Genomic DNA, 17027 nt, shown 5'->3' with positions numbered 1-17027 from the left:
GGGGAAAAATCCTCCTCCCGGAAGAGGTTAACAGGGGTGACCCCGCGCTCCTCACACCCCGGGACCAGGTGACTCGATAGGCCGCACCTGAAACATGTCCGAGGTTGTCCCGCGTGAAAAACACAAACCCCAACAGCATGATGGAGTACGGTACAGGATCCCTGAGGCGCATGGCGAGTGTGCGAGTCCCACACAGGACCCCCTTCCATCTCCTGGTAGGGACAGCATTCATCCTTACATGTAGGATCCGCCCAAACCGGGCAAAGTACCGACGAAGAAGATCCTCAGGGAACTCAAAAGGCATCCCATGCACTGCAACATACGTCGTGGCTCCACAACGGTCAGAGAGAGTCACCGACCCACCGTCTCCAGGAAGAGTGAATGAGCGCCCATCATAGCACGTGATGAGATCTTGATAAATCAGCGGGGAGCCGAACTTGACAATCGCCCGCCGTCCGGCACGCAGCTGCACCCCACACACAGACTCCGTAGGGACATGGAGCATATCAATCAACACCACCTCCACCGCGTGGTACGAAGCAATCCCAGAGAACTCCAGGCCAATGGAGGCCTGCCTGATGGCAGGGGCCACAGGCCCCCCCATGATTGCAGACCGTCACAGCCCCAGGGGCCCCTCAGCAGAAACATGGGACACAAGCCACGTCAGTAGCAATACTCAGGTCCTCATATGATAAACAAAACCCCACTAAAGATCAGAGGGTATGCATCCTATACTAACCGTAATGCCACAGGCCTATTAACATACATCAGTGATGATTTACCGCAACTCTTGTGAGCACGTCACACAATGCTCAAACACAGTACCATCAGCTTCATTTACAAACTGCAGCAGGCCACTTCTCATTCCTCAACGTATATGCCACAAGTCAGAAACTCAATGTAACATTGCTCCCAGATCTAGACAATCATGGGACAATATACATGGAAGATTTTAATGCTAGACATATTACGCTGGGAGACATTACTAACAACGATAATGGATGCAAATTTATAAAATATGTTTATGACAACAGTTTAACTGTGTATACTACGGATACCCAAACTCATTTATTGGGAGGCAGACTTGATTATGTAATGGGTAGAAACCTTGTGCAAGATAGGATGGAATGTTCGTTGGTAACTCACTTGGTTAATGACCACTATACAGTTTCTGCTTCCTATGAGGTACAGTGTGATGTACCTAATGAACATCAGAGACGGAAAATGAATATTGCATGTGGTTTGCACAACCATTTTATGAATTGTATTTCAAAATGGTATCAAGATTACACAATAACGAATGTACAAGCCTTCTCCAGAGATCTCATTGATACGATTACTGCCTACTACGACACATGGGTGTGTTGGGGAACAGACCGTATGCCTAGCAGACGTGAACAACACCTACCACCACCCAAGTGGGTCCTCGAGCCCGTATTTGTAAAGCAACTTGGAGATACATACAAACGAACCAAAGCACAAGGTGACTTTCATGCATTTCTGGTCGCAAATAGAGAGGTGAGAGACATGAGCAACGTTATATGTAATAAACATTGGGAAGAGTTCCTGCAAAGTATAAATGAGCAAACAACACTTGTTGAAGTTTGGGGAAAGATACGAAAAATCTCTTGAAGCAACCCAACCAAACCACTGCACCACAGCCCACTAGAACAAGCAAACATCCTCCTTGATTAATGGGCACTAACATCAAGCTACGACTCACTCTCAATTAACATACAGCACAAACTTGATGACACACGCCCAAACAGACATCGAACCATCAATCTTGCCTGTACAGCTATCGACGTGTCGGACCTTAATGATGTAACTGAATGGAAATTAAATCATGCACTAAAGATGGGAAAATCAATTGCTCCTGGAGAGGACGGTATTACTTTCAGTTTACTGAGATTAGTCTCACAAGTACCAGGTAATCCACTTTTAGTGTTCTTCAGATTGAGTTTAAGTGAAGGAGTATTACCTGATGCTTGGACGATGAGTGTCATTTTTCCTATCCCCAAACCACACTCAGATAATTATAGACCCATATCTCTAACATCGTGTGTTTGTAAAGTGCTTGAACGCATTGTTCTTAACCGACTCATGTATCATATACAGGGGCACTTGTCACCCCAACTGTTTGGATTTATGCCTGGGCTCAGTACACAACACTGTTTTGCTGAATACTTCGCTCATATTGAAGCTTTCCCTCAAGCAGTCTTCATCGACCTAGCAGCAGCTTTTGATACAGCAAACAGAGAAATCATATTAGAACAGCTTGCTGAGCTGGGAATACAAGGAAAATTACTGAAATGGATAAAGGGCTATTTGTCTAATCGAACAGCATATGTTTTGTTTAATGGTGTTAAAAGCACAGAGAGCAAATACTTTGAACTGGGAACTCCACAAGGAGGGTCCTCATCCCCTTGTTGTTCAACGTTCTGATGCATAAACTTATTAAACATCTACCAACTAATAATGAAGACACTGTCATTTGTTATGCTGATGATATATGTTTACAGGCTGCCTCCGAGCCTAGAATGCAAGGTCTGCTCGATGCTTTTGCTACTAGAGGTGAGGAATGTGGCCTCATTATCTCTGTACAGAAAACTCGTGCCCTCATTCCGTGTGGTATTCCACCCACCAATTATCATATAGATGGGCGAGCACTTGAGAACTGCGAGTCTTACAGATACCTTGGTGTCCCCAATAACGACCCTGGGTACCTTTCTTCTCTCAAGAAGAGACTCTGGGAGAGATTAAAGCCCTTGCGGGTCCTTGTTGGTATCAATCATGGAATTAACGTGAGACTTGCTAGAATGTTTTATGTATCATTTATACGCTCTGTGATTGACTACAATGCTCTACATCTCACACTGTATACAGACAAAGAGCTGAAATCTCTTGAAGCCTTGCAAAATGAAGCTATGAGTCTCATCCTTGGGGCTCCAAAGTCCTCGAGAATAGTTAATACGAGAGCAGAGTTAAAATTACCTACCATAAGTGAGAGAATTTTGTCTATTAGCATAGTTTTCGGCGTGAAGGCATTGAGTAGATCTAGGCAACACATGAAGTTTCAAGCTAAACTTTCTATTATGCTGCACTCACGTGAGGTCTATAGAAGAAGAACGAAGTCTGTTTATGTATCTTGGTTCTACAAGGTAGCCAACTCCATCAAAATATTAAATATGTACCCAACTCAGTTAATGATTAACCAATTACTCCATGGGATAACTGGGATCTATTAGTTGATTTTGTAAATGCGTCCAAGAAAGATTGTGTGCACTCTACATTATTAAAACAGTTAACACTGAAAAGCTTCACTGAGAGTACTCAGAGTATGGGTAACGATGTGTATCAGTGCTATACCGACGGCTCTGTAGAAGAAGGTGGACGATATACCGGATGTGCATGTAATATATTTGAACAATCTTCTCTCGTACATACAGCAATGAAGCGCGTCAATGACTGGGCAAGTACAACTCAAACCGATTTTGCAGGCGTACACCTTGCCACTGAATTTTTAAAAGACAAAGGCAGTGGACTCGCAGAGTGTACTCCTGGCATTGAACGCACATAGTAGTGACACCCAGAAAATAGTCAGTGGTATTCGAATGAATGTTTTAGTTGCTATAGAAAACAGATTTGAAATTAAATTCCTATGGATAACATCACATGTTGGCATCTCAAGGCATGACACTGTTGATATGCTTGCAAAGACAGCCTATAGAAAACCAGTGGTAGAAATTGATATAGGTGTTTCATTAGCAGTGACAAAGAGAATACTTAAACAAATATCTAATGAAGATCTCACCAACCTAACAAATTCACAAAGACCTGAAAGTTGCAACATTAAATATTATGATAGATATCGTGAAGAGACATTCTCATATATAAATAGGAGCTGCCTCGAATGGGCAAATAAGCCTTCTGCAATTACCTTTGTTCTTATGTTCTTATGGGACTAACAGAGCAAGAACTCGGCATCGAGATGTTATAGTTGCCAGAATACGCCTGGGATATAGACGTATCTGGCAGCTTTCTCAAAACCCAAATGACGACTACACAATGTATAAACTTTGTGAAAGAGGAAACATGCACACTCTCTTGAACATTATATTGTAAAATGTCCCATATACACTGACTTTCGCCTTCCTGGGCTAAGGTATGCTGAACTCCGTAATTACTATATGAGTACTGGAACACTTGATGATATATTGGACTTGTACCCAAGATTGACCATGTAATGCATCAATTATACAATGTATGTATGTGATGTAACTATATAACCTGAGCTTGTAAATGCACCTTAATCACCTTCAGTGATTAAGTGCTTAATTGCACACTAGTTTCTGTATCAGCTATCTCACTCTGTCAGAGTAAAAGAGACAAATGTATGTGAATGCATAAGTGTGTATTTATGTATGTATATATGTATATGTATTCACCTAGTTGTGTTTGCGGGAGTTGAGCTTTGCTCTTTCGGCCCGCCTCTCAACTGGCAATCAACTGTTTTCTAACTACTTTTTTCCCCCACACCACACACGCACATCCCCCAGGAAGCAGCCCGTGACAGCTGACTAACTCCCAGGTACCTATTTACTGCTAGGTAACAGGGGCATTCAGGGTGAAAGAAACTTTGCCCATTTGTTTCTGCCTGGTGCGGGAATCGAACCCGCGCCACAGAATTACGAGTCCTGCGCGCTATTCACCAGGCTACCAGGCCACCCTGTATATGTTTATGTATATACAAATATACAGGGTGTATATACATACATATATTTGTATGTATATGTGTGTGTGTATGTATATGTATGTGAATAAAGTATATATGGAAGCTGATCAGAATTACATTTCACCTTTGTAAATGCACATTAATGACACTATGTAAAAGACACATCGAACACTTTATTTAGGCCGGGCATATGTAAATCTGTGTATCTACGTATTTACGTATGTAGGCTAGCTTAGGACTATAAAAGCACCGAATCACCTTCTGTGGTTGATTGTTCAATAAATCCCTGAACCTCTGTTAAACTGAATCAACTGAATTGTACAACTGAATCAATGCTTAACACATCTCTAACCCTGTCCACGCAGGACAGAAGAAAATGTATATATGCTGGTTAGCATTGTAAATGTGTGGCCACGTCTGTGGTAGAAAAATAAACTCCCAGCCGGGTTGACAACAACTGCAGTGGCGGGACGGAACAACCATATCCCACGACAGCCGGAGCAGTTCTCCCACAGAAATAGTTGGTCGCAATTCCTTTCATCTCATGCCCTGTCCAACTAGCAGTAAATAGTTACCCAGGAGTTAGTCAGCTTGTTGTGGGATTGCATCCTGGGGGGGGGGACCATTAATTTGACCCTGAGGGGGGGGGGGATAGGGGTGGACCTTAATATAAGCCTAACATGTACTATATGTATAACCTGGCACCCTGTCTCTAAGACAATGATTTATGTATTATTATGTACGGTCTCGCCAAAACACAAAACGATTAACCAGCAAAGCCTATGATTTGTTCTGTTGGCTTTGTGTCATACAAACTTTCCAAGAGGCTTGTCGAAATTCTTTCATTGCTTTTTGGTTCAATTTATAATCCACATATCAAATAGCCATACAAGTTAATATGAATATAAATTATGATTTTAATCTGATGAGCATTGATGTGACGGCCTTGTTTATTAAAGTACCTGTTGATGACTTAGAGTCACTCATGAGAGATGAAATACCCAAATGCAACTTGAGTATGTCCACAAATACCATTGTAAAATTATGTAATTGAAGTAGTCCCCATGGCACAGTGGTAAAACACTCTCCCGGTGCTTCTCAAGCGCTTTAGCCTGAGTTCGTATCCTGGCCGGAAAGGATTGACTAAGTGCCAGTCCTTAACTGTAGTCTCTGTTCACCCAGCAGTGAATAGGTATCTTATTTATTTATTTTATTTATTTATTTATATATATACAAGAAGGTACATTGGGTTTGTGAGAATACATTGGATAGTACAGTATTTACATTCTTGTAAAGCCACTATTACGCACAGCGTTTCGGGCAGGTCCTTAATCTAGCAGATAATTTTAAGTAGGTAATTTCAATCAGAATTGATAAATGATAAAGATACATTACAAGAGAAAAATGAGATGAGAGAGATAAGTAGGTATATTAAAGCACATTGTTATATTAAAGCTCTGATTGATTACATTGACAGCTGGTTGTTAAACGATTTGACAGGTCGTATTCCAGGGAAAACTAAGATTAAGAACCGGCCAAAATGCTATGTAAGCTAGTGGCCTTACAAGAATAAAAGAAGTGAAAAAATCTGTAGGAGCCGTAATGAGGGTTCGAACCTATGCGTATGCCTGGGTGTTCCCAGGCACACGCTCTAGACGACTAGACCATGACATGGTAAAAGGATTGTAAAAAGAATGCGCTGGGAACATCCAGCGGATCGGTCCATAAAGAACCTTCTTTATGGCTCTTACGGATTTTCTCATTGATGCAGTCAAGTTAGTGTGATTACTCTCTGTGTACTGAAAAGGCTCTTGTATATATAACTAAAAATAACAAAAAAACATTATATTAAAGACAATTACTTTTGTTTGAATTGAAAACATTTCTTACAGACCTTTGGTATGGCCCTTATTCCCTGTTTTGAGTAACCTATATGTAAATCTTTTCGAAAAGATTTTGATTAGGATTTTGCCCATTCATACTGTGTGGTTTAGATATGTGGATGATATTTTGTGTTTATGGCCTACCAATCGTGATCCTCTGGAGTTTCTGGATCAACTCAATTTTCTTTTCTCCACTATTATATTTGCCACCGAGAAAGAGGCAAATAGGGGCCTTACCCATTTGGGACATCATGATCTATAGGATCGTTCAAGTTCAATGTTCACAGAAAGGCTACTAACGTGTACTTCTATGTACAATATCATTCCAGTCGCCATATTAAAGTTAATATAATAAATTAAATATTCCGTGTTTCCTCCATGTTTTTGAGATCCCTGCATGTTTGCAGCCCTAAATTTATTGATGACGAAGTGACCAAAATATATGGAATTGGGACAAAATTACAATATCCTAAATCAGTCCTAGACACTTCATTCCCCCAAGCAAAGCAAACCTTTTATAATCTCAAACCTATGTCTAGTCGGGAATTAGAGAACGCACTTGTGCTGCGGTACTTTATAGAGTTTTACTAATCTCTCCCAGACTTTTAAGATTTTTAATGTCAATTTAGCCTTTACACACAATAATACAGTAAAATTCTTTTTAATTAAGAACTCTCCTAGTACCTCAGCAGGATGTGTATATGCGATCCCTTGCTAAGACTGTGGTTTCAAAAATGTAGGCCAAACTGGAAAATCACTTCAGCCCTGGGTGTCCCAACATCAGTACTCAATATGGACTGCACAGCAGTTGCGTGCTTTCCTATGATATGAAGCGAGGCTACATACTACACATTGCAGCAGGATTTGAAAGCATGAAATAATTATTTGATTGAGCAGAAGACAAATTGTGTACCCATAATAATGTAACAAAGCTTGCTAGCACCGTGGCCGGGATTCACTGAGCACTTGCGAGATATGGACTTATCTCGATCGTGGTGGCTTAGTCGGTAAGTAGTAAACAATTTACAAAGCCATCTATACCATTAATGCAAGAGGAACAAGTCTCATAAGTGTAGAGGCGACCGGCTTGGGACATCTGGCCCTGGGTTATTATCTCGTACTTACTTCAAAGAAGCTGGTGACCCAGGGAACAGCTGGGTCGGTATTCTCCACAGTAAAGAGGACGTTCTTTGTGGGCACAACTGTGCCCTCAGGTACAGCCTTCACTCGCAGGGGCAGGCGACCCCCGTGATGCTGGTGAAGGGGATCCATGGCACGCACAGTGAAGGAGGCACCATTTGGACACACGATGGAGGTAGGTGCCATGGGTACGCACAACAGAGGCAAGCGCCATGGGATGTTGAAGAAGGGAGAGGATGTTTTGTATGGTAAAAACGATATTTGGAAAACGAGAATTATATGCTAGGAAACAACAGCTGGGTGGAAAAAGTATTTAGGAAAAGAGTTTAATATTTAATATCACAAAGTTATCCAAAATAAAGAAGACTAGTATTTATACTATAACAGCATGCTTGTTATGCTGCTTGGTAGAATTACTATATATTAAATTTTGTCCAGAATTAGAGTGATATACAAAGAAACATTATTTTTGCCTCACTACTGGAACAAGCTAAGAGTTGCATATTGGCGTTGAGAATGACGATGCTTCAATCTACTGCTTAATACCGACAAAACTAATTATCTGTCATCGCTATACCTCAACCAGATAGTTCCAGCCCTCTTCGTTGAAGACATCATCCCTCTTGAAGACAGCGTTGATGACCTCCTTGGCTTCCTCCACCATGGCTCGTGTCACCACTGGCCCACACAGCCATCGTTTCAATATGTACTGCAGCCCGAAGAACACTGTGTACGGGAACCTGCCGGACCAAGTTATGCCATAGAAATTTGTAGGAGCAAGTTTGCTTACTCTCGGATTTAGGTAAAACTTGTACATGATTGTAAATTTTTACTGCCGCCCATTGGCGTAGCGTGTTTAATAATAAAATCAAATTATGTGTAACTAGCTCAAGATTAGCCAAATATGCCAAGTTTACTTACTGTAGGTAGTGACTGTAAACTTTCCACCGCCGCCCACTGCAGGGGTGAGGAACAACGACGACACACCCCACAACATTTGCCCAGTTTTCCCAGACATATCATTGGCTTACATATACCAAAGTAATTCGCTTTTACATAAGGGCAGATTATTGTTATACGTGATCCCAGCAGATTCTTCAATAATGTATGTCCATGAAGGAGTATTCATTTATACATGCTCCAAACAGATTATTCGCTTACATATGCTTCTAGCAAATTACTCGCCTATACATGACCCTGACAGATAATTCACTTCCTTCGTGTCATCACTAGCACCTAATTGTTCTGTAATTAGAACCTGTTCCAATAGCATATGTTTCTTTCACCACTGACACAATTTATCTCTCACAAGCACTTGCCACGCTACAGATAGTTATGAAAGGACTGGTACTCACCTGCCGCCTCTGGACTCGAAATAAGCGTAGAGTGTGGTAGTGCCAGGAGGGTAGAGCTTGTAGTGAGACGACTGTAGGGAAGATCAGATGTCTCAGTACCAGGAATATTTAATGTGGAACTGCAAAATAATCAAGTGTTAAGCATCACACATGACTAAAGTCTGGCACCGATGTTCACAGGGCACCCTTAGACCACGGCTTATGTTATATGATGTATTTTATTTCATCCGGGCTAAGTTCGGCATGCATCATATGATTTCTTCACTATAGAAATGCAAGAAAATTCTGCTTTGCTTATAAATTCCAATAAATACAATGATTTTACATCTGTTGTTTTATTATTTAATAAATGAATTATTTATTATACATAAGAAATTCATTAATTATAAGATTGTTTTAAAATGTAGCACCATCACACTCAAAAAATAAAAATATTAAAATTAAGACCATTTTTTTTCTCTGAATTCTACTAGAATAGAAAACGTAAAATTAAGGTATAAGCCCTTATCCAAATTGTAGGAACTGATATCGATATTAAAATTTATTTTGAGATGTTACATATCCAAGAAAATCTTTAAATAGTTTTTTTTAAATATTTTAACTCTTTACAAAAGAAGAAATTTGAAATCATTTATTTTTTAATATTTTAAGAATTGCACATAGTAGTGATGCAGAGTGGATTGCGGACTTCAAGTGTTAACAAGCATGAGACTATTGTTTTACTGGTAACTCAGCATGGATGATTATTTTGTTGCGCATTAGTATTGCTTACGTAATCCTAGAACAGGAGAGTTGAACCCTATGGCATATATATATTTATATGACTATCTAGCATAAAGGTCCAATTTAAATGTTTCTCTATCAACAATGTTATAATAGGTCTGTCACTGTTATGTATAATACTAGAAGGGGTTCCCGGTGATGCCCGGGTCTCTAGCTGTACTCACCTAGTTGTTCTTGCGGGGGTTGAGCTCTGGCTTTTTGGTCCCGCTTCTCAATTGTCAATCAACTGGTGTACAGATTTCTGAGCCAACTGGGCTCTATCATATCTACATTTGAAACTGAGTATGGAGTCTGCTTCCACCACATCAGTGCTTAATGCATTCCATCTGTTAACTACTCTGACACTGAAAAAGTTCTTTCTAACGTCCCTTTGGCTCATTTGGGTACTCAGTTTCCACCTGTGTCCCCTTGTTCGCATACCCCCTGTGTAAAATAGATTTTAATTATCTACCTTGTCAATTCCTCAGAGAATTGTGTAGGTAGTCGTCATGTCTCCCCTTACTATTCTGTCTTCTAGAGTCGTGACGTGTGTTTCTCGCAGCCTTTCCTCGTAACTCATGCCTCTTAGTTCTGGGATTAGCCTAGTGGCAATACATCTGAACATTTTCCAGCTTCTTCTTTTGCTTGACACGGTTCGGGTTCCATGCTAGGACCGCATACTTTGGGATTGGTCTTACATATGTGGTATACAAGGTTCTGAATGATTCCTTACACAGGTTCCTGAAGGCAATTCTGATGTTAGTCAGCCTTGCATACGCCGCCAATGTTTTTTATGTGAGCTTCAGGAGACACGTTTGGTGGGATGTCAACTCCTAGAGCTTTCTTTCTGTCCGTTTAATGAAGGACTTCTTCTCCCATTTGGTATCTTGTGTCTGTCCTCCTGTTTCCACCGCCTAGTTTCATTGCCTTACATTTACTCTAGTTGAACTTTAGTAGCCATTTGTTGAACCATTCATTCAGTTTGTCTAGTGTTATGACCCCAAGTAGCCTGGGTGGAACAAGTCCACCCCATTGAGCGTTATTCTGCCTTCGGGACCTGATTGAGAGGTCAGAGGAAAAATGTATATAATAAATAATATAATAAACGTCAGTGAATAATTTAAGAATACTAGCAGAGAATGAGCATTCAAATAAGTGACATGAAATGAGATGTCGATGCTTTGGTGACTTGGCTTGATGCTAGCAGGACGTCGTGACCTTGCTTGAGCTACAGCCCTCGTCAGAGATGGTTTGTACGTAGTGATCTCCTGGGAGAAGGAAGGATAGAGTGCCCTGTGTTGGTGTTGAAGTGAAGGCTATTTGATTTTAAGTGTGAGAAAGCTGTAAGGGAACTTCATACACCATTTCTCTGTGACTTTAATAATTAGAGGCGGCCTGGAAGTGTGTTGGTCGCGTCTTTGTGGAACTCTAATTGTGCGTATGCCTTCAAGAGGAATAAAGCAAGCAGGCGTTTCTGCTGTGGAGCCTGCTGGCCGACTCCATGCACTCAAATCAGGACTAGAAGAAGCCTTGTGAAGCAGTCCTATAGCGATTTTTGTGGGTGGCCTGTGTGAGTGCCATTGTTGAGGACCAGGGCCTGAGCGTCCCCAAGTCATAGATGCCGGCGATAAACCTGTTTAATCGTTTGTTAGATTAGCTACCGATGTTTGATCGTGTGCCCAGCGATCATAGTGAGCATATTTATATATTAGGTAGTAATTTCATTGAGCCATTGAGCTGAAATAGGATATTTAAGTTGGGAGAATATGCTTGAAGGAGAAGTTTTTTTTTTTATTTATAAAAGTACAATATACACAATAAAAAAGATACAAAGCCTGACAAAGTACACAGTAAAGAACACAAAGAACTCTTAAGACAACAAACATTATACAGAACAAATGCAAGAGCATGAAGACTTTTTCTTTCTTTTTTTTCTTTTTTGTACAAGAATACAACATAAAGAAATCCAATCATGCATAACACAAGATCCACATGAGTAACACAGAAAACACAAAGGCTCACACAGAGCAGCTACACATAATAAGCCAGCGGCACAAAGAAAAAAGAAAATAAATTAAAATAAAATAAATCAAAATAACACAAGGGAAAAATTACATGAAGCATGACGGATAAAAGTACCCAAAAGGGCCACACACACAAGGCAGAAGCCCACATAAACAGGAGCACAGCACCGGAGCACGCAGGAACCGGTGGAACAAATGAAAAGACACACACATACACACCACAACACAAGGACCTGCGCACACAGGAGTTGGACGCAACAAAACGCCCACACAAACAAACAGGAAGACACACCAGAACGCACGGGAACTGGGAAACAAGGTCTAGAACCACAGCCAAGCGCACACACACACACAAAAAAACAGCGGAACACGCAGGATCCGGCAAAGGAACACAAAACACACACAAACCCAAACAACAAGGACACACACACAAGGAGCAACACAAAGCACAGCGCACTGCCGAGGAAGCCCTCAGGGGGCAGGCGGAATACACACAACCCAAACGCCCAAATGACCCAACAAGCCCTCCCCCCAAATCCACCGACACCACACCAATACACTAATCAAATCCCCGACCCCCCACCAACCCCAAAGCATCACCCTGAACATACGCGTCGGTGAACCAATCAGCAAACCTCACCGGAAAAGCACGCCGCAACCACCACCATGTGAAACGCAAACGCCCCCGCAGAAAACCCAGAATCCAGCGAACCCCGTAGCCCTCCAAACGCCCAACCCACACGCAAAACACGCAATCCTCAATCAAGACACTCAGAGTGTTCCGAAGCCGGCTGGAGCCCTGAGGAAACGAAAAAACAGGAACCGTAAAACATCCCCCCGAAACCCGGGCCCACAGAACACTGCAATCACATCATGCAACCAAGCAACTAAACCCTGTACTCTCTCACAAAAATAAAAGACATGCAACTGCGTCTCAACCAATCCGCAATGTGCACACGTCGCGGAAGAACGCAACCCAAGCATACACAAACGATCATTCGACGGCAAGGACTCATGCAGCATACGAAAGAGAAACTCCCGTTGTTGCGGAGCCAAACGCCGCCCACCCAAGACCGACCAAATCCCCCCCCAATCCCAGCATGGAAACAAACCCTCAACCCGATGGCTCACACGACGAAGGAGAACCCATAAACCCCCCGACACGACAGGGACAAAAACCCAGGAACACGACAGAGCTTCCGCAGAATTCCAACTGCCCACGAATACACAGCAGGTGTACAAAAGGCGACCTCACACCCAGCCCCCCTCACTCAAGCAAATAGCTAAACCGAATTGAACAGAAATAGATCCCAAGCGCACCGAGGCCCCCACCCATCCCCAAATACTGACGCAATGATACCCAAAACAAAGCCAATGCCTTGGTAAAAACATCAGGGATGCCAACACCCCCCTCCTCCACCCGCAAAATCATGGATGAGCGACGAACCGGATGATACTTCCCACACCACACATACCGATAGACTCTGCACTCTAACCTATGAGCACGCCGCCGATCCAGGGGGAAGCACTGAGCCAAAAACCACACCCTCGAAAGAACTTTGCTAGTAACAACAATCGCCCGCTGATAAACCGTCAACGGACGCGAGGATAACAAACCAACCGTCACCTCAACCGACCGAGACACTGCATCCCAATTCCACTCCAAGGATTGGTCATACGAGCTAAACCAAGTAATTCCAAGAACCCGAAGCGACCTGACCACTGGAAACCACGACCCCGCCCACACCGAACGGGAGGTCCAGCTCCCCAGCCCCATCAGACAGGACTTATCCCTATTAACAAGGGCCCCAGTGGCCAGCTCAAAACGCCAAACAAGGTCCTGAACCACAACCACAGAGCCATCGGTCGCCACAGATCGGTAAACAGAGACCAGCAGGCAGCCTTGGAGGAACCACCAAACAACATGACTAAACCGCACGAAACAAAGGCTCCTGAAAAAGAACATAAAGGAGCATAGATAAGGGACACCCCTGCCGCACCGAACGGCGAACGGCAAAGGGGCACTAAAAAAACCATTAATGCACACACGACTATGACATTGGGCATACAACATACGAACCCAAGAAAGAAACAACGGAGGAAACCCGAACCTCCCCATAGCCTGCAGCACAAAGCCCATCGACACACGGTCGAATGCTTTCGACCAATCTAAGCTGAGCATCGCCGCAGGTAGGCGAAGCTCAGAGGCACACAGAAGCACATCATGTAAAAGAACATTGCACTGAAGCAAAGACCTACCTGGAATGCCACAAAATTGCTCAACCGAAACCACAGAACCAATAACATCCCATCACCGACCTGCCAGCAACTTCGAGACAACCTTATAATCAACATTTAACAGGGTGATCGGCCTCCAATTCGACAGAAAACGCAAATCACCTGGCTTCGGAAGCAACCTCACAACCCCATCATAATGGGATGCGGGTAAGGAACAGGTCAGGAAACAAAATCGCACCACCTCCAAAAAAACCTCCCCAATCACATCCCAGAAAGTCACATAAAATTCCACAGAGAGCCCATCCGAGCCAGGCACTCTGCTGGAACGGAAAGACCGCACTACATCCCAAAGCTCAGCCAACGACACGTCTCTCACTAAAGCGGAACAACCCGCAGCCGACAAACCAGGTGAGCAGTGATGCAAAAAGGAAGCAGCCAAATCCTCATCCACCCCTACCTCCCCATACAGCGCTCCCAATTCCTGCTGCACATACAACAGGACCCCATCCGTGTTAGACAAAACAGAACCGTCCGGACGCTGGAGACCGGTGAGAAGAACCGAGTCCCGAAGGGCTTTCTCCTTCCGCAAAAGAAAAGGTGAAAGCCGTTCACCAGACACACGCTCGTCAACACGAGCCCGCACCCGAACCCCTTCAGCCAACTCTTCCCGCAAACCACAAATGCGCTCCTTACACACAGAAATAGCATCAAAACAATCAGCCCCACCATTTAGCAACATATACAACCGAGTCAAACGCGCCTGAAGAAAGCGCAACAAACCAAACCGCCCCGCCGCCTCACGCCTCGCAACCACAACAAAAAAGGACTTGCATTCCACCTTGCACCACTCCCACCAGTCCAACACAGACGAAAACTCGCACTTGCGAGCAACAAGCCCCACCCACCACCCACGAAACGCCTCATGCACCCAAGGACGATGCAACAACTGACAATTCAACTTCCACCAATCCCTCCCCACACGAACCTGACTACGAACAGCAACACACACCACAACCAAACAATGATCAGAAAAGGCAACAGGAACCGTACGAAACGCAAAAACAGAGCCCTCCCGCCCATGAACATAAAAACGATCCAGCCTGGAACACGCCCCTCGCGCAGCAAAGGTGAATTCCAAAACGCCCCCAAACATGAGAGCAGCGTCACAAAACCCACAACTCTGTAAGGTGGAGACCAACGCCCGAGAAACATTCTGCGGATGCGCACTATTGCAATCCCGTGCGAGAGTGACACAATTAAAATCGCCCCCAAAGACCATGTCCCTTGTGTCATGACGCAAGAAGTGTAACAGCCCACCCTGGAAAAACTCCTCCCTCTCCTTGCGACGCGCTGTGCCAGAAGGAGCATACACAGTCAATATGGGAATCTCCATCCAGAGGTACCGCACACGAGCGAACAACACCCGGCCGTCTTCATCCATTTCCGTGTGAAGCATGGAAATGGACGCCCTCCGGGAGAACAGCATCAGCGTGCCCACAAAGGACATCCTCGGCGGATTAAGCACTTCATGAAAATCATCAGTGAACCCAGACAAAGCACGCAAGTCACGCACATTATGCTCCTGAATAAAGGCTACATCTACACGTTGCTCACGAAGCACAGCCACCAAGCCCATCTGCACAGCCAAGTCACGCAATCCACGCACATTCAGCGTCGCACAAGTCAGAGAGGGCGCCATCAGGAAGGCAATGAGTACCCCACCAACCCCACAGCCCCCGTAGAAGGTGGAGCAGAGCCCCCCACATGGGAGGCAGTAGGAACAGTAGGCGCACCATCTGGCAACCCTGCAGAGGAGGGCCTCACAGGAACGTCGGCGCCCGCACTCTTCATAGACTTTGTAAACTTCAACGTCAGCGCATCCCGTCCAGGACCTTCCGCACCAGGGGACACCACCCACTGATCAACCACAACTGCTTCTGGGGCGTCATTGCCCCCAGAGGGGGCCTCGGGTGCAACAGACCGCAGCAGGCCACCAGAGGGAGGAGGAGGAGGGGCGCACGCCACAGCAGCTCCAGCCGTAGACCCCCCTCGCTTAACGGGAGGACCTTTGTCAGAGGAACGCGCCCGTGCCTCCCACTTACGACGGGGCTGGTCCGACGTCGCGACCGGGGAAGGCCCTCTAGAGCCACGAGAGGACCGCAGCGCCTCCGGGGCAGCAGCAACCACGTCGGATGGACGGCCACCAGACGAAGGAGCAACCCCACACGAGGGGCCCACAGGATCGCCACTCCCACCCACACACGATGGAGCAGCTTCCACATACGTACCTGTCTCCATGGCAGCAACAGGCGGCCTGAGCGGAGGCAGGTTACACGGTGAGTGAACACAGTACCGTACCGAGAGAAGCAGGTGCGAAGGACCTCCTCGGGAAAGTCCAAGGGAACCCCATGGACGCTGACAAACGTCGGCGCCACACACCGGTCCGACACTTCCACAGTACCAGCAGAGCCCGGGAGCAGATGAGAACGCCCAGCAAAATCACTCAGAAAACGCTGGTATGGACCAGGGGCAGAGAACTTGACCACCACACGCTTGTCAGAGATCTTCTCAAGGCCGTAAACAGTGTGCAGGTCCACCTGGAAAACATCCAAAAGCGTCACTTCCACCAACGCCCAATCAGCAGCCGCCGAGAACTCCAATCCTGCGGAATCCACCCTCCGAATCCGTGTCACCGACGACGCCATAACGCCAGCCGCCACCACAGGCTAGCCGGCACACCACACACCAACAACAGCGACCTGCTCGCACTAGACGTCAGCCAACAACTGAGAGAGCGCCAACGCCGTGACCGCACCCTGCAACGAGCAAGCAGCCAATCATCAACCTGTTTAATCGTTTGTTAGATTAGCTACCGATGTTTGATCGTGTT

The 17027-nt window shown here is 44.7% G+C and overlaps 2 protein-coding genes across 3 annotated transcripts in view; one reads left to right on the top strand and one right to left on the bottom strand.

Annotated features, from left to right (window-relative positions):
- The window catches only part of LOC138352592 (GRIP and coiled-coil domain-containing protein-like), a 7418-nt gene extending 3838 nt beyond the window's left edge, over positions 1-3580 (top strand). Inside the window, exon 5 of the mRNA XM_069305082.1 lies at positions 3450-3580. Within this exon, the coding sequence (XP_069161183.1) occupies positions 3450-3580 (131 nt within the window). The remainder of the gene's footprint in view (positions 1-3449) is intronic.
- A 4140-nt stretch (positions 3581-7720) lies between these two features.
- The window catches only part of LOC138352506 (nicotinamide phosphoribosyltransferase-like), a 49480-nt gene continuing 40173 nt past the window's right edge, over positions 7721-17027 (bottom strand). Inside the window, exons 2-4 of one of the 2 annotated variants that reach the window (XM_069305006.1) lie at positions 9114-9184; positions 8336-8498; positions 7721-7872 (exon numbers count right to left, since the gene is read on the bottom strand). In XM_069305006.1, the coding sequence (XP_069161107.1) occupies positions 7729-7872; positions 8336-8498; positions 9114-9184 (378 nt within the window). In that variant the 3' untranslated portion in view covers positions 7721-7728. Of the gene's footprint in view, positions 7873-8078; positions 8499-9113; positions 9185-17027 lie in introns of those variants that run through there. The other variant, XM_069305007.1, reaches the window with a different exon arrangement.

The sequence above is a fragment of the Procambarus clarkii genome, chromosome 54, assembly GCF_040958095.1.
Source record: "Procambarus clarkii isolate CNS0578487 chromosome 54, FALCON_Pclarkii_2.0, whole genome shotgun sequence".
Classification (NCBI taxonomy): domain Eukaryota; kingdom Metazoa; phylum Arthropoda; class Malacostraca; order Decapoda; family Cambaridae; genus Procambarus; species Procambarus clarkii.
The sequence above is the reverse complement of the archived record's forward strand: the minus strand, read 5'-3'. Positions and strand labels throughout refer to the sequence as shown.